Consider the following 25,636-nt stretch of genomic DNA (forward strand, 5'->3'; position numbering starts at 1 on the left):
AAATATACACCTCAAACATGCCCTAACATAAAAAAGGTGCACTCGATTTTTCTCTTTTCGATACAATCGTTACCTGTTTTGGGGAATTTTTTCTTGATTCACATAATGGAAGGGCAGACACGAAAATTTCTGAACTAAAAGATTGATATGTTCTCCGTCCGTGATAAAAAAAACCCGGAGGTTATGCATTTCTACATCCAACTTATAGATACTATATATTAAAAAGAAGATGTGGTATTATTGCCAATGAGACAGCTATCCAGAAAAGACCAAAATGACACAAACATTAACAACTATAGGTAACCGTAAGGCCTTCAACAATGAGCAAAGCCCATACCGCATAGTCAGCTATAAAAGGCCCCGATAAGAACCCTGTCGTCGACTTGATATCTTATTGTTTTGCATTACTATGTAATAGATACATTGAAAACTTATGCAAATGGTGTTTTTAAAATAAGAAAATTGTCGTTTTATTTGTTTCTATTAACTTTTTAAAATTTTGTTACTATATCAAACATTACAGTTAACTTTTATCGCTTTCTCGATAAACACAGAGCTTCGATTCTTTTGTTCTATTTCAAAAGTGTTTCCGCCTGCATATATCAAGACAAATTAAGATTTTAATCTGCTTCCTCTGGACCCATACACATGGGCTCGATTACCAAATATTCGTCTGTATTATTAATGTTTTTAATGCTCCATTTATTGGCATTATGTTTTTCTGGTCTGTGCGTACGTTCGTCCGTTCGTCTGTTTGTTTGTCCAGCTTCAAGTTAAATAAAATTGAAACTTAGTACACATTTTTCCTATGGAATGATCTTTTTAATTCTAATGGCAAATTACAGTTTTATCCCATTTTCATAGTCCACTAAACATAGTTTCTGTATTGTCTGTTAAAGTATTTCTATATCATTTTCTTTACAAATCATACATTGAAACGATGTAAATTTATAAAAGAATCACTCGGAAATCACTAATTACTTCTGAGAAATGTGCATGAAACGGGAAATTCGATTTGAAAAAATCGCCAAGATGACCGTAAATCACAATCGAGATGACCGTAACAGAATCAGCGATTCATAACAAGGCTGACCGTAACTGCTTTTAAGATGACCGTAATTTGTAAATGATGACCGTAACTTTTAAAGGATGACCCTCAATTCTAAGAAATATCCGTATTTATATAACTATCTTTTTGTATCAAATGATTAATCGTGTTGGTATACACATATTAATATGTAAGTTTTATCCTATAGGTAGAAGAAAATAGCTTCAAATGCAAAGATTACCATATGTATCTTTTTTACAGTAGAGGGTTCAATTTTTAAAATGAATTTGCCAAAAGACATGCGGTGCACAGCCTTCAACTGCTCGACAAAAGATTACAGTTTTATCCCATTTTCATAGTCCACTAAACATAGAAAATGATAGTGTAGATGAGGCATCCGTGTACTAGGGACACATTCATGTTTCTTCAAATTTTCGTCGTATCGCTGTAAATTTGTGTTAAAATTTTAACGTCGATATCAATAAATATTTCATTGTTTACGAGAAATATGCAATTTACTATCATTGTTATAAATCCTAAATATGGCCAATTATATTATAGTTTAAAAAAAGAAATTTATGAAACATATTTATATCCGCTAACCGAGCCCCTATTGAGATCGACAAACTCAACAAAAAAGCTTTGAATACAAAACGGATATTTCTTAGAATTGATGGTCATCCTATAAAAGTTACGGTCGTCCTATATAAATTACAGTCAGTCTTTACAAATTACGGTCATCCTTTACAAGTTACGGTCATCTTTTTACCAATCACGGTCATCCTTGTTTTATGTTACGGTCATCTTGAAAATATTTTGATTATGATTTACGGTCATCTTAACGATTTTTTCAAGGCACTGGCTACGGTTACATGGAAATGTAACAATAATAAAAATATTATTGTTACATCGGAGACTAATTGCCGGAATGCAAAGCTGGGCAAGGAACCGATTAATTACGAATGTAACAATAATTATTGAGGCTACGGTTACATTATGTTATTGTTACATGAAAAACAGCAATGTACGCTAAATTTATTAAATTTAAATCTTCTTTAGCTGTGTTGCTTAATTCTTTCATATGTACTAATTAATACTTGTAATAATGATAATTAATAAGTATTATTATTATACAAATGATGTTTAAGTAGTTTTACATATTAATCTTAAAGGTAATAAAAATACCTCAGATTAGCAGTGTAAAAATTAATGCGAAAAATATAGTTTGTTGTTGAGAACTAGGGCTGATAAAGTGTTCACTTTTTGAAGTATTTAACTGCACACCTTCTCTTATTACTGTCATTATATACTTTGAACAATGGATGAAGAGATTTATTTTACCAATTTAGTTTTGGATGAAAAACTTGGGATGCGTTTGAAACGAAAATGAAACAATATCAAGACACAAATTTCATACAGCTCTATAGCTATAACTCTATACAAAAGCAACTCTAAAAAATTGATACATCAACTGAAGCAAAGTTTGTTAACTGCTAAGTCTAAGGTAAACCTAACATCCGTAATGGACGGCAATGCAATCATATTGAAAGACAACATGAAACTACACCACATGCTTTCAACCAAAAGATCGGATGAGAATATCAACAATGCGAGAGTAAAATAGTATTTCTCACCGAAAGCATGGCAAACATTAAAGACCGACCGTGCAAGGGCTGTATAGCCAGTCAAGGTCGTTAAAAACTTCCATTTGTAACATTAAAGATTTCCTTATCTTCTAAAAGGAATATCGCGGAATTGAATTGCACGGTATGCGATACAGACGTTCACAGCGGAGGGTAGGAGGGGTCCTGATCCCGAAATCCCGGGCTTAAAAACATGAAGTCCCGAGGTCCCGAATTAAAAAAAAAAATCCCAACATCCCGAAAGATCAATCTCGATATCCCGAGCTTAAAAAAAAACCCGATCCCGCATCCCGAAAAAGGTCCTGCCCCTTATTACTGGTGTGTGATAACTGCTTGGAGTGGATTCGTCAAAATGATGTGTCGGACTTAAACATACTCCAAACACCAAGTAATTAGTGATTTTCGAGTGATTCTTTTATAAATTTACATCGTTTCAATGTATGATTTGTAAAGAAAATGATATAGAAACACTTTAACAGACAATACAGAAACTGACCTAATTTTTCATCCGACATCTTGGGATGACCGTGAATGCAGTTACGGTCATCAGCTTTACCCCAGTGAGATAGTAAGCTTGATATTTAATTTATTTAAAACTATGTTATTCAGGTATATATTTCAATTTTCCACTGTCGCTAAAAAAAGTTAAAACGACCGATTTATATCAGTTTATTAAAGACAACAGTAGCTATAGTACACTGAAATACAGTCAACTTTAGCGTGATAGTTCATTGATAAAATTCTGGCGTATCACAAACAATACAATACAATACAATACAAAGTTTTTTTATTGTCAATTATGACGCCCAATAATTTGAGCAGTACAATTAAGTTCAATTTCAGATAAGTGATTACATATTGATTACATCGATTATTTAGCAATTAAACAAAGTGAAGTCTTTTTCAACCAAATAAATTCTGCAGAAAAGATATATATATATATATAGTTTTACAATATAATATAGATGGACAAACTACCGGTGACTAAACTGTATCTAGAATTAATTTTCTCTCTTTGAATAAAGTACACAATAATAAACTTACTTTTTAGCTCACGTGGCCCGAAGGGCCAAGTGAGCTTTTACCATCACTTTGCGTCCGTCGTCGTCGTCGTCCGTCGTCGTTAACTTTTACAAAAATCTTCTCCTCTGAAACTACTGGGCCAAATTAAACCAAACTTGGCCACAATCATCATTGGGGTATCTAGTTTAAAAAATGTCTGGCGTGACCCGGCCAACCAACCAAGATGGCCGCCATGGCTAAAAATAGAACATAGGGGTAAAATGCAGTTTTTGGGTTATAACTCAAAAACCAAAGCATTTAGAGCAAATCTGACATGGGGTAAAATTGTTCATCAGGTCAAGATCTGTCTGCCCTGAAATTTTCAGATGAATCGGACATTCCGTTGTAGGGTTACTGCCCCTGAAATGGTAATTTTAAGGAAATTTTGCTGTTTTTGGTTATTATCTTGAATATTATTATAGATTGAGATAAACTGTACACAGCAATAATGTACAACAAAGTAAGATCTACAAATAAGTCAACATGACCAAAATGGTCAGTTGACCAATTTAGGAGTTATTGCCCTTTATAGTCAATTTTAAACCATTTTTCGTAAATCTTAGTAATCTTTTAGAAAAATCTTCTCCTCTGAAACTACTGGGCCAAATTTAACCAAACTTAGCCATAATTGGGGTATCTAGTTAAAAAAATGTGTCCGGTAACTCGGCCAACAAACCAAGATGGCCGCCATGGCTAAAAATAGAACATGGGGGGTAAAATGCAGTTTTTGGCTTATAACTCAAAAACCAAAGCATTAAGAGCAAATCTGACAGGAAGTAAAATTGTTTATCAGGTCACGATCTATCTGCCCTGGAATTTTCAGATGAATTGGATAATCGGTTGTTAGGTTGCTGCCCCTGAATTGGTAATTTTGAGGAAATTTTGCTGTTTTTTTTGTTATCTTGAATATTATTATAGATAGAGATAAACTGTAAACAGCAATAATGTACAGCAAAGTAAGAACTAAAAATAAGTCACTATGACCAAAATAGCCAATTGACCCCCTAAGGAGTTATTGCCCTTCATAGTCCATTTTTAACAATTTTCTTAAAATTTGAAGATTTTCAATAATATTTTCCACAGAAAGTACTGTTATAGATAGAGATAATTGTAAGCAGCAAGAATGTTTAGTAAAGTAAGATCTACAAACACATCACCATCACCAAAACACTTTTTTGTCATGAATCCATCTGTGTCCATTGTTTAATATTCACATAGACCAAGGTGAGCGACACAGGCTCTTTAGAGCCTCTAGTTTAATTATAACATTATCCTCAGATGACATTAACCATATTAATTTTGATTTATTTGGGAGGCTTTTAAAGTTTTTGTTAACAAACAAACAACTAGTAACGTCTCATTTCATTGGCCGAAAGATTCAAATACAATAACATTTGTAGTTTGCACTTGAATTGACACAGGTGACTGACTATGGAATGTACTAAGTTACTACGAACGTAATAACAAGGATTTGACAATGTATAGTTTACAAACCTTTGATCAAAAGAATTAAATAAATGTTTTGTGAATTTCAAATTTGTGTGTCGAAATATTATACTGCAGCAACATAACTATCGTGTACATAATGTACAGCATTATGAAACATACTAAGGATAAAATAAAATCCCTGTGCCGCTTTTATACATGATTAAGTAACCACTTTTAATTTCTTTCAATGTCGTTGTTACTTATAATAAGGATCTCATAATGCTGATCCATTACAATAATTACACACACACAAAAAGATATAATGGGTTTCATATTCCTCTTTTAGTGTTTTCATGCTATAAAACGAAGATACAGAAAGTTACACAGTAGCTAAGCGTTGGAATGGTCATGAAGAATTTACGTATCATAAACGGCGCAAATTGTCCCCGAAATATAGAAACAAAAACAAAAATTATAATCGTATCATTTGTGCACGTAAATGAAGACGTAGTATCTAATGTACTACTGTCTATCATGATCACCACGAAATTCAAATGAATTCAGTGAAGGCATTTTGGTGTAAAAAGGATTGAAATGTTACATCGGCGAAGATTTTTCGTTTGTATGTGTGGAACTAAAAAAAAATTCTTATCGTAGCTTATAAGGAACAATATAAATGTACTGTTTTCGATTTAAATTGGCTAAAAACCTCTCCTTTAATTTAATACCGTAAGAAAGTGATATGCATAACATTGTTAACTATCCTCCAAAGTGACGTGAAGTATGCATGCGTATTTAAAATGAAATACAAAATCATACATGTAAGATAAACTGATAAACGAAATATTAAGAAATTATTAATAAGTATGACTGAATGCATGTACTAGAAGGGGTCCACTTTTTTTTATCAATTATACATTTAATGAATAAACACGCTTTTAAAAACTGATTGTTTTCTCTGTCACTATTTAGATATTTACAAATATATAATCTACGTTCGAATTTCAACCGAGAATAGCAAAACAGTTAACTTATAAAATTCAGTAAGTATATCGCTGGAGTTTATTAAGTACATATCTTTCCACTGTGCCATGGTTTGCCATCTCTTTTTCTCTCTTAACAAAGTATGGTTGGTTACATGTTCTGAATTTACTTAGAATTTCGGAATTTTTTCTCAAAATTATCTGAAGTAAACTGAATTACAAAAAAAATCACACTATTCTTAGTCGAATACCTAAAACTTGCAAAATATATAAAAAGGCAGGATGAGCAACTTAGCAAAAAGACCGAATAACGATTTATGTAAAAAAAAAAACAACCGGACAACCATATAAAAACTAAAACAGCAGGACCAAATAGACTAAAAATAAAAAGACAGGCCAGAGAATACAAAGAGAACTAACTGTTTCATCAAAGTCCACCCTCCCATCAAAATAAAATGGTCAGTCTCTTAATCCAGAAACAACTGAGAGGAGAAAGTTGAATTAAATATTTCGATGTAAAATCTTAAGATTTTTAACTTTAAAATTTTACTAGTGCACAAAATTATAAATTCAATGAATTTTACATGCACATACACGTATCATTGAAAAGCTAGAATTGCTATGGGATTATCAAGAACACCATTATGTACGTGAATACGACGATGGTGGTTATAACAACCTTGACCGGCTACGTGAATACTGATCAGTCCATTCAACTTATAGTACGCGTGTTCTATTTTCGCAGGTGTGAGGGCGAAGGTTTGAATTGGCCAATGAAAACGATTGTTCCTTTACGAGTTAATCTAATAAAATTTGTTTGACTGATTACGTCGCACTACCTTTGCTTTCGCTTGGCCGCATAAAAGTGTATACCGCTGTTCTAAAGTCATCAATCGAATCAGAGAAAACAAATCCGGGTTATAAACTAAAACCGAGGAAACACGTCAAATAGCAGAGGAAAACATCGAAACAACAGAAACACTGACGTGCAACAAAAAATAAAAGACAATGCAACATACATAGAAACAACCTATAAGATAACAACTGCCATTTTCCTGCACAAGCTGCAACTAATATGATATATTTTTATTTCTGGAAATGAAATACTTGTGTTAATGAGATAAATAAGATTGATGTCAATTTAGGAATATTAGATATTTAAAATGAAGCCATCGATGACGTGATTGGTGGGATATTGTTGTCTTTAACATATTTTAAACTTTATAAACAACTATTGTTATGACTTATCATTAATGATTGCATTTTTTTGTAGTGTATGTTAAATGGCGACATCCTCTCAAAGTTGTGGAGTTTGTGACCTCCGTCACATCACAAAACCATCCATAGTCTGGTGTACAGAATGTGACGAGGGACTATGTACAGAATGCCAGGAACATCATGGTCTGTCTAAAGCATCCAGAAGACATAAAGTGATTCCTATTATTGAATACCAGAAATTACCACCCGATGTTCTTAAAATTACTCAGTATTGTAGCAAACACGATGAAAAGTTTCAAATTTATTGCAAGAAGCATGAATGTCCCTGCTGCAGCAAGTGCATAGTTGAAAGCCATTCAGAATGTCGGGATATCGTAAATTTAGATGACGTCATTCATAATGTCAAAACCTCCAATGCCTTGTGCGAGATAGAGGAAACATTAGTTGAAGTTGCAGAAAATCTACAAAAAGTTCGTCAGCATATACAAGACAATCGATCGAATTTGAAAGATAAGAGAATGGAATTAGAAAAAGAAATAAAGAAGACCCGAATAATGATCAACCACCATCTCGACAAACTACAAGAAGATTTTCTGAAACAACTCTTTGAGGTCGAAGAAAAAGATAACTTGAAAATTTGTCAATTAGTTTCATCCTTAGAGATAAAGGAAAAAGAAATAGCAGAATACCAGAGAAATGTTTCGAACATCAAGCAACATGCGACGGACCTTCAGTTGTTTCTTTCAATGAAGCAGATAGAAAAAGACGTAAATAGCAAAGATAAATTCCTACACTCGCTGGTAGAAAACGAGGGGCAACTTTCTCTTTCATTTAAGATCAATGCCTCTATCAAAAATATCATGTCCGACATAAAAAGTTTTGGAGAAGTGCATATTGAAGCGAAACCGTACGATATTGTTCTAATCGAGAAAAAGGCCCAACAAGCCCAAACGATGATACAATCAAGATCCATTGAATATTTGAAACTAATGTTACGCGAGACAATTTACACTCAAGGAGAATTCATATACGGATGTTGCATGCTGCTGGATGGTAGAATGGCCTTTACCTTCCACATTGAACAGACAGTAAAGGTATTTAGCGACAAAGGATTACAAGACTTCGAGGTGAAGTTGCCCGTTTTCCCGTGTGATATAGTACACATCAGCGAGGACAATACATTAGCTGTTACAACTGGTACATCAAAGTGTATTACCATTATAGACGTGGAGAGGAAACAAATCAAGAAAACCATTTCACTTGATTCGTCCAGTTTTGGCATAGCAGTAAAAGATAATCGATTGATTTATTACGGTGGAGACAAAGGTATACGAATGATCAATCTCAACGACGAATCTACAAATGACATAGTTCGGGACAACATGCCTAATGACTGTTACATTGCAACTTTTAAGGACAAATTATATCATATCACACAAATAGTGGAAAAAATACAGTTACGTGTTATAATCTACAAGGTCAACTACAATGGAAATTTCAAAATGAAGGCGTTCTGCAGAAACCTGAGGGTATTGATGTAGACAATGATGGCAATGTGTACGTAGTGGGGAGTGATTCACACAACGTTGTAGTTATCTCCCCTGATGGAACACGCCATAGAGAAATAATGACAGCAAGTGATTGTCTAAAATATCCTATGTCAGTTCATTATAGTGGTTTTAAGAATCAGTTGTTAGTCGCGAACTGGAAAAACAACGCTCATTTGTTTAGTTTTATCTGAAGAGTTAACAGTTCATTAGATCATTATCTTAGATATTTCATACATAATAACTGGAATACAGAAACCTGTTTTGTCTATTTTGTCAAATTATATTACAAATAAGTATTTGATTGAAACACAAGGTGGAACGAAAAATATTGATAATAATCTATGTTTTGATTTATCTAGGGATTTGTTTGGGTTTACAAAATAAATATGTGACAGTGTCTCTATCAGCGCAAATGCGATTCACATTTTGAAAAAGTTCTAGATTGAAATAGGCAGTCTATGGTCGCAAACTACTTTGACATGTGTTTAAATATGTGAAATCGCCAATGTTTGTTCAGGTATACCTTTTGCACTTTGATTGTTATTTTAATTAGTTTCGTAGAATAAGAACACCAGTATTCAAATCAAAAAATCAATTCCATTGGTCTCCAATTTGATATATCTCCATTCTCCACAGACATAATGATGTGTATAAATAAACGTATGGCTAAAGTTATCATACATCATTAAAGAAAAATAATTAATATGATATTCAAATATTAAAAGGAAGGAATACGCCAGTAATATTGTTATAAAAAGCCAAAAAACACGCTTCGAAATGCATACAAGTTAGGCACAAAGAATCACGTTTTCAATGATTTGAAAAAAGCGCCAAGCTGACATTTTCTATCGACGCAACATAAGAACAACGTATCATAAAAAAACAAAACCATTCACATGTATTATTATGGCCTTCGACTACAGACTGAAGTTTATACTTAACATCAAGCAAAGTACGAAGTATCCCAATTGATTGTAAAATTAAAGTTGTCAATTTATTAAAAAGTGACATTCAACACCGAAGTCCACTATAAATAAAAATCTTCAAATGTGTCATTAGGAAGTCACAGACGAGAATCTTGTTTGTTTAAGCAGCTACATCTTATATTTTCAATCGAATATGAATTATGCTTTCTAATACTGTAGATTCGTAATTATTCATCGGGTACCAATTTTCGTAGTTTTTGTTGCTTCAGGGAAACACGAAATAAATTTTCAAATATATATATTTTTTCCATTTATGCTAACTTAAATAAAACAATGGAATCTTATATCCACGAGAATGCTAGATTTCCTGAAACCACAAAAATGGGACGCACGAAAATAAAAGAATCAACATTATTAGTGTAAACATATTTTATTAATTATATTCAGGTACATACATAGGCATTTACATAATAATACAAGTGAAATAATTAATAGGATCCAGAAACAAGCTGTTAGCTTATATTAATCTGTTTCCTGGACATTATTGATTTGGCCAATGTTTTTGCTATGTTGTTTTTTGTAGTGTGGTATATACTTTCGTGAGTTTCCCTCAATTATACCGAATTTGGTGTAATATATGTAACCCAGAACAACAGTGTATATTTGTATGCAGAGGACAACTGCATAATTATATATTTTAAGAATCAACCTTCTAGAGACACAACAAATCCAATGAACCAGTTAATACGATATTCCAGGACTTGAATGTCCGTTCTTGTTCTGTGTTAAAGGTCTGTTACTTAGAAAGAATCTTTTTGACCAACTGTTCTCATTTGTAAAGTTCAAGTCATCTTTTCCAAAAGTTTAAAGGAAACAATGATCATGATAATGATTAATATTTGGTTTCCTTAATCATATTAATGGAACATCGTTTATAAAAATTACAACGGCTATTTTCCATATGACGTTCTTGCAACAATTATATCCTCGTTTAAAAAACTTAATTGTATGAAATTCGACATTGGCTTTTTTCTCTCTATTCACCGCAATCTGCTGTCTGTTTTCCAAATAATGATTTATAATTTTAGGTATGCAATTGAAATAAAAAAAAATCAGACAAAGAAACAAAGATATTTTCTGGCTTATTAATTTGCTGATAAACTGATGAAATCTTTGAATCACAAGATGCTAAAATTAATAATAGACAAGGACAGGGGAAGTATATGTCCGGGAGACGGAAGATATAAAAGAGGGGCAACAAATACCAAAGGGACATTCACACTCATAAATTGAAAATAACCTGTCAACGCCATGCCTAAAATAAAACAGAAAAGCAGACACACAGTAGTACACAAAACACAACATACAAAACTAAAGACTAAGAACCCCACCAAAACTTGGGGTGATCTAAGGTGCTCCTGAAAGGTAAGCAGATCCTGCTTAACATGTGGCAACTGTTGTGTTGCTCATGATAGTAGAGCATCTGCTTACACTGTCTTGAATACCAATCTGTTTTTGCGATTTAATTTTCGAGCACAGACTGAAAAAATGATCAACACAATTAGTTATGTTTCATATATATATATATATATATATATATATAGTTTCATTATATTATCAATCACAAGCTCCTTATTTAGTACCAATGATGCACAATATTACTACACAGTTAACACTGGCTTTTCTTTTAATTGCTCTATCTAAGGCATTACAAAGTTTGCTCGATAAATGTAATCAATACAATAGTAATCTGAAATAAAATTGAGAATGAAAATGGGGAAAGTGTCAAAGAGACAAAAATTCGACCATAGAAGAACAGACAACAGCAGAAGGTCACCAACAGGTCTTCAATGCAGCGAAAAATTCCCGCACCCGGAGGCGTCCTTCATCTGGCCCCTAAACAAATATATATACTAGTTCAGTGATAATGAATGCCATACTAAACTCCAAATTGTACACAAGAAACTAAAATTAAAAATAATACAAGACTAACAAAGGCCAGAGGCTCCTGACTTGGGACAGACGCAAAAATGCGGCGGGGTTAAACATGTTTATGTGAAATATAAAAAAGAAAATGCGGTATGATTGCCAATGAGACAACTATCCACAAAAGACAAAAAAGACACAGACAGTAACAAATATAGGTCAACGTACGGCCTTCAACAATGAGCAAAGGTATTTATTCTATCTTTTATATCTTATAATTTTATGAAAGAGAAAATAAATTCATCCATATTACTATTTCACTGATACTCTTTTCTATAAATAACCCGAAATGAAAAAGGGAATTGTCTAGCCATTTTATATAACGTCAAGATTAGAATTTTGTAAATAAGCGATTATCAAATAAACCGATCACCATGGCCAGGTGTGGATTTATTTATATACACATAGATACGCACATACATGTACATTGTACAATGGAATCTATGATTACATAAATATAAAAATATATTTATACTTTTTTTTAGTACAAATGTTTTTTTTGTAGACGACTTGACATCATTTGATAAAACAGTAACACTGTCTTTAGCTCCATATGTCAATGGAATGTTTTTATGAATACTGGTTATAGTCTTTCACAGAACCCTGATCCGTAGTAAAAATGTTAAAAATAGTAACATCCCTATCTGTGTAGGTGGATTTTGAACTGTCCCGTAATTTATCAATTTCTTATTCAGTCGCGTGATATATAACCTTTCAGGTAAACAAGACTCAACATTTCAGCATAACAGGTACTTATTTTATTTGATATTTCAATGATTAATTCTTCTTTAATTACGATTTCCATTTTCCCTAATATAAGTATGACCTAAATATATTTGTTATTAAAATCATCATAGATACCAGGATTAAATTTTGTATTTGCGCCAGACGCGCGTTTTGTCTACAAAAGACTCATCAGTGACGCTGGAATCCAAAATATTTAAAAAGGACAAATAAAGTACGAAGTTAAGGAGCATTGAGGACCAAAATTCCTAAACGTGTTGCCAAATACAAATAAGGTTATCTATTCCTGAGGTAAAAAAGCCTTAGTATTTCTAGAAGTGCTGATTACTGGGCTAGTGATACCCTCGGGGAATTAAAACTCCCCTAGCAGTGGCATCGACAAAAGAGTATTATTTCAACTTTTGGTCTGTGCTTAAGAAGTGTTCACACAATGCAATGTCAATTTGAGCTGAATTCGTCCTTTACACGCAATCTAAACATTCCTTCGTTCCCCATTACTAATATCAATGTTCACATGTTGTAAAATCATGTTTTTATTACATGCAGTCGATAGTAAATATAGGCCTTTCATGGGTTAAGTGTTCATAAAACAAGATATTCAGAATGTGAAATTTATTATGCATATTTAAGGAAAAAAACATTAATTAAATACAATTGATGATAAAGATATTAACGTTATTTGCAATTTAACTGTCCGAAACTCAAAATATTGCCCAGTAATTACAACGATTAAATTTCCTTACAAATCCCTTTTCAGACTCAAAATATCAATCATATCATTCTCATGGACTTTCGTTACTGAGTGGAATCAACCAGATTCATTAATAAATAGATGGTTCTTTAATCGATTGTATGCGATTTGATCTACGTCCAGTAGAAAATATTCCATTCGTGTTCAGGATGACCAAAAACAATTAACATGGTTTTCGACTGCTATCAAGGGAGGGACATTTCGCGAGAAGATAAGGGCACATTCTTTTTTTTGGAGACGAAAAAGATTTAAAATACAGTAATCCTTTTTTAATGAACATTGTCATTAACGGAAAGGGTTGGGGCAATCTAAAATAGAAAATAAAATGTTGAAACAGAGACATGTCTAAAATTTTACACAAATTAAGATGTTCATATAGTCATTTATGGTTGTTTATTGTAAGTAGTTTCTATTAATATAATTTAAGCAGGAAAAAATTAACATAGCAAATTGCAAACTTAAAGTCACTGTACAATGTGATAGCAGGCAGGTCCTTAAAATAATCGGCAAACTGATATGTACTGATAGTAATGCAACATTTTATTAATTATCGTTGATATATCTCTCATCAAACTATCTTTAGCAAAAGAAACTTTTAACTTTGATTTTCCTATAGTCAACTTTACATTTATGTGTAGCAACATGCCAGCGGCAACAGCATATGGAGTATATGTGTCTCAATTGATACGTTACTCTAGAACTATCTCAAAGTACGTTGATTTTGTTGAACGAGGAATACTGCTTTCTCAAAAGTTGCTAAGACAGGGCTATGAATCAATCAAATAAAGGTTATCACTAAAGAAATTTTACGCTCGCTATCATGAGCTGATTGGCCATTATGACAAAAGTGTGTCAGAAATCATATCTGATATTCTTCCTCAGTCATAATAACCTTCCATCATTACCGAACTGAACAAAGAAATAACACGATGACGGGTGTCGTATACGGTGCAGGAAATGCTTACCCTTCCGGAGCACCGGATTTCACTCCCGGTTTTTAGTGGAATAACTGTAGTTTCTAATCTATTATTTATAACTGTTGATGTTATGTCCTTTGGTTTTGTGAGTCTTTGTTTATTCCTTGGTTCTGATTGTTATTGTCTCTTAAAATTGAAAATTGCTAATTTAATTCAAAGTCACTGGACCATGTCCTGAGAGCAGGATCTGAAAAAGTCGTCAACCTGTACTGATCGATAGTATTGTGATTTTATAAAAAATGTCTTTGATCTATCACAAATAGATCTTATCAAACTAAATTAAGTAGAAACTTTGAATTAGAAAAATTGCTTATTAATTCCATTTCGCATGGCCATGACTTTAGTGGCATATCAACCAAAATAGTCGTTAAATTGTTAAGTACTTATAGTAATGCGTCTTTATATACAAAATATCATTGACCTATCACTAGTAAACCTATCAAACTAACTTAAGGAGAACTCGTTAAAACAATTATTGACGCCGTCGCAGGAGCCGTCAACGTAAAAGCAATCCCTCTGTCTCGTATGGTCGCATGCGAGGCACACTTCACTTGTTTTCCAAGGAAAACACCATAGAATTTGTTTCAATGGTTCTTTTTTTCTTCGGGAGGGGTAGGGGTGAAAACAATGACAAACAAACAGTTGTTATTCAAAATATACAGAAACAATAATTTGATTTTTGAAACTTAATGTAGGAAATTTCATACACTCTATTTCTAAAGAAAACATATATATAGTTGTTTGATTAAATTCTGACACAATTTTACCAAAGTCTAAATGTAATTGGAATAAACTGAAAGATATTCATTCAATTCTATGTAATGATCAAGTGATCGCTTACATTACTCCTATATGAAGTTTACGCATGCGAACTCAATATATTTCATGTACAGGTAATTAAAACTGGTGTACACATGAGATTAGTATATGTAAGAGAATGATTATTCCTTTCTTCATGATTATGTACGAGCAAAATTGTACTAAATGTAGGTATATATGTATCTCTGTGCTCAGAAAAAGGTACAATGGGCCATTGCTGTACCCAGAAACATTCACAAAAGACACAAAACGTGAAGTAACAGTTAAGACTAAACATAGCTTTTGGACTGAAATAAAAATTGTTTAATTGTTTTAGATAGTTACAAAATAATGTCAGTGACGATTATCCTCTATTCTAATTCTGTACAAATATAACACGAAAAACAAGTACCTAATAACCGAACCGGATTGAGCTTATTCTCTTTTCATTTAAAGAGAAAATAATAATTCAATGTCTAAAATGTTTAATTGATTTATCTACGTGTCCACTTGACACGAACGTTTTTAAATATCGTTGTCCTCCTTAATTGTACTGAAACATAGTACGATTACGTTTGGTGGTGTTGAAATTAGATCACCAATAATAAATGAACATTATCCAACTTATACTAGAAATCGAGGCTCACGGTCATAAATCAACTCGGTACTTGGAGAAAACACGGTTCTTAACACAAAATCCAGTGTGTTGATTGGTTGATTTCTGATTCTGAGTACGGTAATCGTGCTCAAAATTATTATGACTGCAAGGCCAGATGATCGATGGACACAATTGGCTCTCCACAAATAAATCTGTGTTTCAAAATAACAATCGCCGTATATGGAACCCAAAGATAATGAACTTTATGACGAACATAATTAAATGTATTTATCAAAGTTGAACAAAATCGAACATGTAAAATGTTGTTTGTTTATAGTTAATACGTGTTTGGATAATTGTAGTAAGGTAGGTTTGATTGGGATATTGAGTAAATGCACGAGTGAACTAAGGTGGTTTAAAGTCATTCAAGCCATTGCTGTCAAAGTGTACAGTAGTATTTTGCCAAATAAATAATATTATTAATCATATTATTTATTTTCAGATTTGTGGACCACAAGTATGGGGAAACCAGTACAAGCTGCTTAATAGCTGTGTATTTATATGAACTTTCAACAATATTATACTCATATTTATAATAAAATTTGTCTCTGCAAGTGGATTCTCCCGTGTAATAGTTTGTGGTTGTTTCAACTTGTTTGATAAATATTTTATGTTCGTTTGAGTTTACGAATTAGAATTTAAACTGAATATCTTAACCTACATTTCAATTTCCTACTATCTTTTAGAAAAGTTTTAAATGCCTAACTAATATCAATTCAACATATTTGATATTCAAGGTTTCACAGGCTGCATCAAATTTAATTCATATTTAATTATTCAATTTGATTTAAGACGGCCTTTTATTTTCCACTCAATAATTTTGAATTACTAAATTTAATACTTGTAGATATTAGATAAGTGAGAATAATTTCTTTTTCGGAATATAAACTATTACCAATGAAGCAACCACGGTGATGATTGATGGGGTGTTGTTGTCTTTAACAGGTTGTTAACTTTAGAATCACATCTAATGCTATGACTTATTATTGATTATTGAACAATATTTTGTAGTTTATTCTTAATGGGACATCATCTCAAAGCTGCCGTCACATTAACAAACCATCCATAGTCTGGTGTATAAAATGTGACGAGGGACTCTGTACAGAATGCCAGAAACATCATGGTGTGTCTAAAGCATCGAGAAGGCATGAGGTGATACCTATCGTTGAATACCAGAAATTACCAACCGATGTCCGGAAAATTACTCAGTATTGTAGCAAACACGATGACAGTTTTCAAACTTATTGTAAGAAGAATGAATGTCCCTGCTGCAGCAAGTGCATAGTGGAAAGTCATACAGAGTGCCGGGATATCGTAAATTTAGATGACGTCATTGATAATGCCAAAACCTCCTATGCCTTGTCCGAGATAGAGGAGACATTAGTTGAAGTAGCAGAAAATCTACAAAAAGTTCGTCAGCATTTACAGGACAATCGGTCGAATTTGAAAGAAAAGAGAATGGAAATAGAAAAAGAAATAAAGAATACCAGAATAAAGATCAACAACCATCTCGACAAACTACAAGAAAATTTGATGAAACATCTCTATGAGGTCGAAGAAAAAGAAAACTCGAAAATTTGTCAGTTATTGTCATCCTTAGAGATCAAAGAAAAAGAAATAGCAGAATGCCAGAGAAATATTTCGAACATTAAGCAACATGCGACGGACCTTCAGTTGTTTCTTTCGATGAAGCAGATAGAAAAAGACGTAAATAGCAAAGATAAATTCCTACACTCGCTGGAAGAAAACAAGGGGCAACTTTCTCTTTCATTTAAGATTAACGCCTCTATCAAAAATGTCATGCCCGATATAGAAAGTTTTGGAGAAGTGCACATTGAAGCGAAACAGTACGATATTGTTCTAGTTGAGAAAAAGGCAAAACAAGCTCAAATGATGATACAATCAAGATCCATTTATAATATAAAGTTTACGATACACAAGACCATTGACAACATAGTAAAATGCATGTAGTAGCCTAAGTATTGAACGCGTTGGTTTTTTTCTTGCGAATATACCAAATTATTGTTTTTATCAAGATTTCGTGTTACATTTTGGCATATATATTAAATGTATAGTTAAATCAGATGTAAGAAATTGATTCCCTATCACCAAGTTTTTTAATCAAGTCTTTGGTATGCAATAAGCATAAAGATTAATTTTTTTATGCTTGAAATTGCTAAATTTTATACAATGTTGCATCATCAGAGATCTTATTAAGATATTCAACATTAAAAAACTGACAAAAGAGGTACAGTTTTTAAGATTTGGCTAAAAATTGAGGTAGAGACAAGATTTTACACTGCGACTTGGCACCTTTCTTTAAAATCAGTTTTTGTCGCGTTTCAGTGTCAACTGCTAACCTTCATAAAATATTCATTACTCTAGCTAGCAGAACTCAGAAAATAAGTTAAAAGGGAGAATTTGAAAAAAATATTTACTATTAAGGTAGCAATACACAGTTAGGAGTTTAGTTTCGCATTTTGGCCCCTGTGGATTTTTCAAATAGGAAAGTTATTGTGTAATAAAATTCATTTTTAGACAGATGAGTGCTAATTTAGCCTTCAGAGATGGTTTATAAGAGCATCAAGATTATTTTTTACATGTTTTATGGGCTGTTTTCTGTTTGACAATCCGTATTTTCATAGCTAGACTGGCCATCGGTCCAGAAATTAATGTACTGTTTACAAACATTCTTTTTCTACACGAAGTTTTTGACGCAATTTTACAAAAAAAATGAGATGAAAGACATAGGATTTTCATTGGATTTGCTGAATGATATATGTACACAGTTTCAGAAAAGGTATTACTTCAAGCAATTGAAATTCTACTTTTAGCCAAATTTTGGGAAAATATGTGACATCTTTCCCCCCCCCCCCTTTTTGCAATATTTTATAATGAATAAATGCAGATTGTTGCCATGAATACACCAAAAAGAAATTATATTTTACCATTTTATATACTGGATATAAAATATATGGAAGATTCTTATTACATACATATGCCCATATATGACACAAACAGTAAGCTTGATATTGAAAAAAAGCAATGAAAAGGGGATGGTAAAATTCATAAGGGCAAATTTTAGTATTTTTTTCTAACTGTTTATTGCTACCTTAAATTCATAAAAGAAACAATGTTGGTAGAAACACAACAGGGAATCCGGGGAAAGTTTCATGGTAAAAAATGGTCTATTTCTAAAGAGAAAAACCATGTAATTTCCTTGGGTATGAGATGTGAGAAATATTATACAACTGCACAAACGTTTAATACGTTAATTATGAAACGTTTTAAAAGCAAATGAACCATATAAATGATCGTTACAATGGCCATGGACATCATGCAGATGGATTGATTGTTGGCAATTAGCGCCACTGTCAACATTCCTATTTAGGCTATATCATACTTCATTGGTTGAGGAGGGCGGAGAGGCAGAGGAGAACAATAGTCCCTCTGCAAGAATCTGGTAATCCTATATGAACGAAGCAGCGAACCTATTTGAATGACAGTATTTTCTTAAAATAGCCTTGGTGGGAAATCAATTCAGGTGCAGTTTACCCGACAAATCAATATAATGAGTTATGGTATGATTGCTTATGAGACCAAAACCATCAACTTAAGACAAGGAACAAGAATATAAAAAAATGCAGGTCACCGCACAGTCTTCACCAAAGAACAAAACACATATCATGATAATAATAAGGTATAAAAGACCACGGGATAAGGAAAATTAAAAAAAAAATCAAGAGAAATCACACTAATAAAATTAAAACGGCAATCAACGACAATCACTAGACGGCATGCTCCTTGTTTGGAACAGTCTTTTATACAGAATGGAGAATGCTCAACTCTCTCATTTGCCAAGAAGTGGTTTTACAGCACAACATCAAACAAACTATAAAATGTGGTTTAAAAAGTGTTGGTTCTTAGCAGAAGATAGCTAGAACAACTATAATGTGACAATACGACCACAAAATTTAGACAATCTAGCTAGGCGTACTTGAAATTAGTGACATCTAAATACATGAACGCCAAAATTACACGATGCATGCTATGTTATCTTGAAGAGTTGTTTTATGTCATTACGAGGTGTAAGCAGCATTATAAATGAATTAAGTATATTCATTAAAGTCATATGAAACGAGTGACTGGTAAAAAATAATGTTTATCCAAATCTTGAACCAATTTATATATATCATAAACTTAGTCTTCTGTGCACGATTTTATCAATTTGTACGCAAAAATATCGTATAATCGTCATTTTTGTTCTCTCTGTGTTTGTTATGAAGGAAAAATATGGCAGCTCATTAATTGTCGTGTTTTGATACCGTAGTTTACCGATTGTCACCTTATAGAAATGAATCAACAAAGATGCAGGGATATTGAGCACGTGTATTACATGCACAATCAGATAATAGTTTATTTCAGTGACAAATCCATGCGTTTTGCGATCACCGGATTTTTACGAGACTGTTCACGCTAAGGTAACTTTGAATACGAATGTCGACCTATTGCTTCCTGGAAGAAAGCAATTATCTTAGATGCTCATTTAAAAAATAACAAATCCGAGTTGGCAGGAAATAACCACAGCATTTATTAACAAATATGATATATGTACTATTATATGAAATGCAATTTGTGATATGATATGAACTAAAATTCAGTGATAGAAATGTTTCTTTGAAAATGTTGTATGATGATCGCCGAATATGTTCGAGGTGGCAGACCATATATGAAAAGGGTCAAGTTCAAGATAAGCTATTAACCCTGGCCATGGAAATCAGAGGCTAATGCTATCATACGATTTAAATAAGTCTGTAAACTGCAAATATGTTCTTTAAGCGCAGCGAAATCTGCCAAATTGACGGTGCTGCGACAATTTTAGCCCTCAGATAAAAGTTTCGTAGAACCGTCAACCGCCAATAAAATTGGGGGGAGCTGCGCGTAGCTGTGCCATTTCAAGCAAATTTGAATGAAACAATTTCTAATAAATGAACAGAGGAACAAGGAAGAAATTATTTACATTATACATAAAAGAGCATCAGTAACGCTGATGTTTCATCTAAACTAATTACAAAGTTCATAATATGAGCAGATATAATATTTACAACGAGTCAACTATCAGCAATATAAATAAACAATTAAACGGGAGTTCGTATGTAACGCAAATATGCACCTGATTTGCAACGACCTAAACTTTTAATCTTTTCGTCGGATAACCCTTCAATGGCACAGGCTGTAGCCATACCTATTATGAAAGAGTGAGACGACCAACGAGCGTTATCAATACCTAAAGCATGTAGTGACTTTTTGAGCATTGCAGAAAACTGGTATTTAGTCAATGGTTTACCGTCAAAATGACAAAATAGCGGTCCCTCTACTACAGGTCTGTCTCGTAAAAAGCAAGGCAATAAAACCACCGGACAAATACATTTGTCTAATTGCTCCGGAATGTGTATGGTTACGCCCCTACCAAACTGATCGGTCTTAGACGAAACCAAATGAATTTCTAAATATGTTTTGTAAATTTGTACATCATTCATGTTTAAAGCATGATTTGAATAACATGTATTACTCATAGTTTGAACTGTCAACTCCCCAACCCTAAAAAGACCATGAAAGGCCAATGAAAAAACTGCCTTGAATAGCCTTACCTCGTATGCAGAACTGCAGATACAAGATAATATGGACAAAATACGACCCAATAACTCTCTTGAAATAGGCAGTCTAGTGTCCATCTGAGTCGACCTTGTACGCTTTACACCATCGATCACTTTCCTTACAATAAATGTTTGTGTATAGTCTTCATAATCATTTAGTTTGTTGTAGAAACTTAGGCCTGATGTGTACGAATTAATTGTTGAATGAGCGAATCCAGATTTATACATATATGCAATAAAAGTAACAATGTCGTGCAGTGACACAGGCCATACATAAGCAAGACCGATATCTTTCCTGAAACTGTTAAAAAGTTGTAAAGCCCTGGTGTACAACTTTGCTGTACTAGGAGCTACCGAATTGTTTATTAAAAAATCTACTTCAGTTCCGAAATGACCATGTGAAACTCCACAGGAATGTCTGGTGGAGTTTGATCTGCTTCTGGGGCCAATGTACGGAAACGGATCACCTGAAAACGAGACAGAGAATCTGCAATTGCATTACTTTCGCCTGGAATATGCAACGCTCGTACCTGAATATTTTTTCTCATTAATAACAAAACTAGAGGACGAATTAACTTCATTACGTACTTCGATTTTGATGTTCGCTTGTTAATTATCAAAACTAGTGCTTGGAATTATTCTTAATAAAATTTACTTGTTGTAAAATTGAGGGGACCAAATTAACATGGCCAATAATATAGGCACCAGCTCTAAAAAAGATATATCGGACATGAACTCGTTATCCCTCCACTCGACAGGCCATCGAAACTGAGTCCATTGCTTGTCAAAATAAGCCCCACAACCAAGAGCAGCATTTCCAGAACTATCAGTTAACAGCTCAAGCGTATCACTTGATAACCAGAGACTTTCCGAAATGAAGCATTCGCCATTAAAATTTTCTAAAAACTCTAACCAGACTAAAGCATCAGATCTCAGCTCTTGATTAATTTTTACATAATAATACGACTTTCCGTGTTGGAGGTTTGAAATAACATCATAAAACATTCTAGTAAAAGCCCTTGATGACGGAATTACACGTGAGCAAAATGCCATTAGCCCAATGATTGACTCTAGTTCCTTCAATTTTATCTTTTTTCGACCAACCATGTATAGAATACCAGACCTTAACTTTATGACCTTGTTTTCCGGAATTCTTACCAACATAAGTAAAGTATCAATTTCAAGACCAAGAAATGTCAAGGTTGTTGTAGGACCAACTGTTTTGTTGTCTGCCAATGGCACGCATAAATCCTTACAAACTTTCATAAAAGTGTCCATTAACAACTCACAATTATTATTTAACTCATGTCCAGCAAATATAAAATCATCCAAATAATGATCCAAAGTGTCCAGACCGGACTTTGACTGAACAACACAGTGTAAAAAGGTCGAAAATCGTTCAAAAAGCTGGCATGAACTACTTAATCCTAAGGGTAGAATTTATTTATGTAAAACTTATCCTGAAATGTGATACCCATAAGATCAAAATCTGCAGGATTTATGATTAAAAGCCTAAATGCTTGGCGAATATCGATTTTACCGATTTTCGCACGCTCTCCGAGAGCTGCAATCATATTTAAAACATTGTCAAATGATGAGTTCTTCACACTACAGTAATCTTCGGGTATAAAATCATTAATGCTACCTCCACTTGGATAAGACAAATGAGATATGAGACGCCAACCTTTATCTGGTTTCTGAACAAGTCCAATAGGAGAAATTCGCAGTGTCGATATAGGTTTTTTAGAAAATGGACCCAAAATTCTACCCAGTTTGACCTCGTCGTGCAACTTTGCTAATGTTTCGAACTTGTGTATTTCTGCAGAAACCAATTTTTTTGCGGTAGTAGAAATGCGTGGACCTTCTTATTGTATCCTAAATCCAAAAGTAAACCCCTCAAGCAGGAGCTGAGCATCCACCATATTTGCATAATCACCTACATACGTGTTTAATTCAAGTATGTTTATTAAAGTCCACCCTTTATCCCATAGGTGGCGCAATAGTTTGGACTCTGAAAGTAATACAATCTTAATTCTATACAAAATTAACAATATGAACAATGTCATAAATTCTTACACATCTCTTTAACATAGAACCATAAAAAAAAATGTGCCACAACTTTAATTACATTCTGCTAAAGAATCACTTCATATAGTGACCAGAATACGATTTCGTATTGTTGGGATACTGCACTGGGTTGCCACCACGTGCTTGAAATCTCGGTCTAAATTGAGGCCTAGGTTGCTGAAATCTTGCATTTCCACCTACCCTATTAGGAAAAACGTTTTGTCTTGGGCACTGTATAAGTGGGTGCTGATCAGAACATCTTAAACAAGAATGATTATAAGGACATGATTGAATCACGCAATTGCCCTGGTAATTGAATGCGTAACATTTAAAGCGCCCCGTGCTTACTGGCGCATTACTATTAGAAGACGGAGGATACATATAAAGCAGCCATAGCTCAGGGTCAACAACAGCCCAAGACCCTGCTGGATCCTGTGACATTCTGAGGCGGAATTGTTCGTCATACGATTTCCACCCTAGTGCGCACCGCTTAGCACCTAACCGAATACTATGCATGTACTTTAGTAATTCTTGAAATACATGCGGGTGAGAAGTACAATATATACTTATATACACTAAATATGCGTCTGTCCAGGTATTGATGGAGTCAATTTTTTGTTGTTGCTGCCGTGGTTGTAGCAAAATTTCTCCCTGCGAAATAACTAATTTTTGTTTATCCCCTGCAGAGGCTTGTGAATTTACTAACAGTAAGGCCAGGTCAATATACTCTCCAGCAATATTTTCTTTGCCTCAAGCTTACAGTGATATTTCTAGCAAGGTTATCACTGGCCTTAATGCAAGGAATTGGGTTTTGAAATACTGGACAATTACCTGAATGCGTAATGGGTTCAGTAGCGGTTGTTGGGACCGTAATGGGTTCAGTAGCGGTTGTTGGGACCGGAGCCATAGTCATCACTTCTGTATCTAGTGTATTGGTTGCAACTGGACTCCCTGTTGATCTGATTTCATGGACATCTCCAACTTTTCGATGTAAGACACTTCTCTTAGCGGCCGGAGCCACGCTATCTCCTCTTCCCTTGGGCACCACCCTTTTTCTTTTAGAAGCTCTAAGCATTTTAAACTGAAAAAGACACAATATGTTAACTTATATAAATATTTGATTATATGACAGATAATATATGATATAAGACAATGTAAAAGAAACACAATTGCCCGATTCTGCTGTGGCCGATCGATGAATTCTGCTATCTCCAATATTTGATGTGTTCACTGTATCTATCCAATATAATGTTTAAAAAAAATAAACTTCTGCTAGACATAAGCTTATTCAAAAAGTCAAAATTGTTGTCTAGTGGCAAACATTTTATAAATATAAAGCAAGCTTACAATAGTTGAAGCACCTGAGATCACCCCTAGTTTTTGGTGGGGTTCGTGTTGTTTATTCTTTAGTTTTCTATGTTGTGTCATGTGTACTATTGTTTTTCTGTTTGTCATTTTCAATTTTAGCCATGGCGTTGTCAGTTTGTTTTAGATTTATGAGTTTGACTATCCCTTTGGTATCTTTCGTCCCTCTTTTGAATCTAGGGACTAGAAGTTGGTTAAAATGGAATGAAAGGCTGAAAACTTTGTTTGCCACATCAAACACAAGGATAAAACTATGTTTGAGAGGTTTCGTCGTTTTGAATTGCCGCTAACTACCGACAGTTCTTGCAAACAGTTGTTATGAGAGTTCATAGACTTTTGTATTCTCCATATAATCGAATTCAACACTTCAATTTTTAATGGGATTGGATTTATAATTATTCCTCATGCGCAATCAAACAGACAACCCCTTTTTAGCATAGTGTTTTCTGCTCTATAAGTGACTATAATTCTCGACCCGTGAGTTTACCCTTGGAAAATTGTAAGTGCATTATATACGCGTATTTTCGATCTAATTCACAAGACTGTCATTAATTGTATCTGTAAATGCCCCATGCTTAATTTTCTAATATTCATCTAGTTCGTAATGTAAGGCAAATTTCGTCACAAAAACATAAATTATTGTCAAAAACTACGTATCAAGGGTAACCATATATAAGTGTTGATGATTATATTAGAAAATGCTTAGCTTTTAATAACTGAGGGGTAAACGAGTGCATTATGTTTTCATTTTTCACTTAAATATGTTTTACAGACC

The 25,636-nt window shown here is 33.5% G+C and overlaps 1 protein-coding gene across 1 annotated transcript; it reads left to right on the forward strand.

Moving 5' to 3' along the window:
- Positions 1 to 7,447: 7,447 nt before the first annotated feature.
- Positions 7,448 to 17,743, forward strand: LOC139528697 (structural maintenance of chromosomes protein 2-like). The gene is made up of 3 exons (XM_071324857.1): positions 7,448 to 8,911; positions 16,215 to 16,265; positions 16,784 to 17,743. The coding sequence occupies exons 1-3, from the start codon at positions 7,448 to 7,450 to the stop codon at positions 17,741 to 17,743; spliced, it is 2,475 nt and encodes an 824-aa protein (XP_071180958.1).
- Positions 17,744 to 25,636: the final 7,893 nt, after the last annotated feature.

This window comes from Mytilus edulis, chromosome 1 (genome assembly GCF_963676685.1).
Source record: "Mytilus edulis chromosome 1, xbMytEdul2.2, whole genome shotgun sequence".
Lineage (NCBI taxonomy): Eukaryota > Metazoa > Mollusca > Bivalvia > Mytilida > Mytilidae > Mytilus > Mytilus edulis.

Excerpts from the sequence above, each read along its gene's own strand:
- LOC139528697 (XM_071324857.1), top strand. The coding sequence starts at position 7,448 with ATGGCGACATCCTCTCAAAGTTGTGGAGTTTGTGACCTCCGTCACATC. Across the intron at positions 8,912-16,214 it reads CGTTCTGCAGAAACCTGAGG|ATTTGTGGACCACAAGTATG; the intron begins GTATTGATGTAG and ends ATTTATTTTCAG. Across the intron at positions 16,266-16,783 it reads ACAAGCTGCTTAATAGCTGT|TTTATTCTTAATGGGACATC; the intron begins GTATTTATATGA and ends AATATTTTGTAG.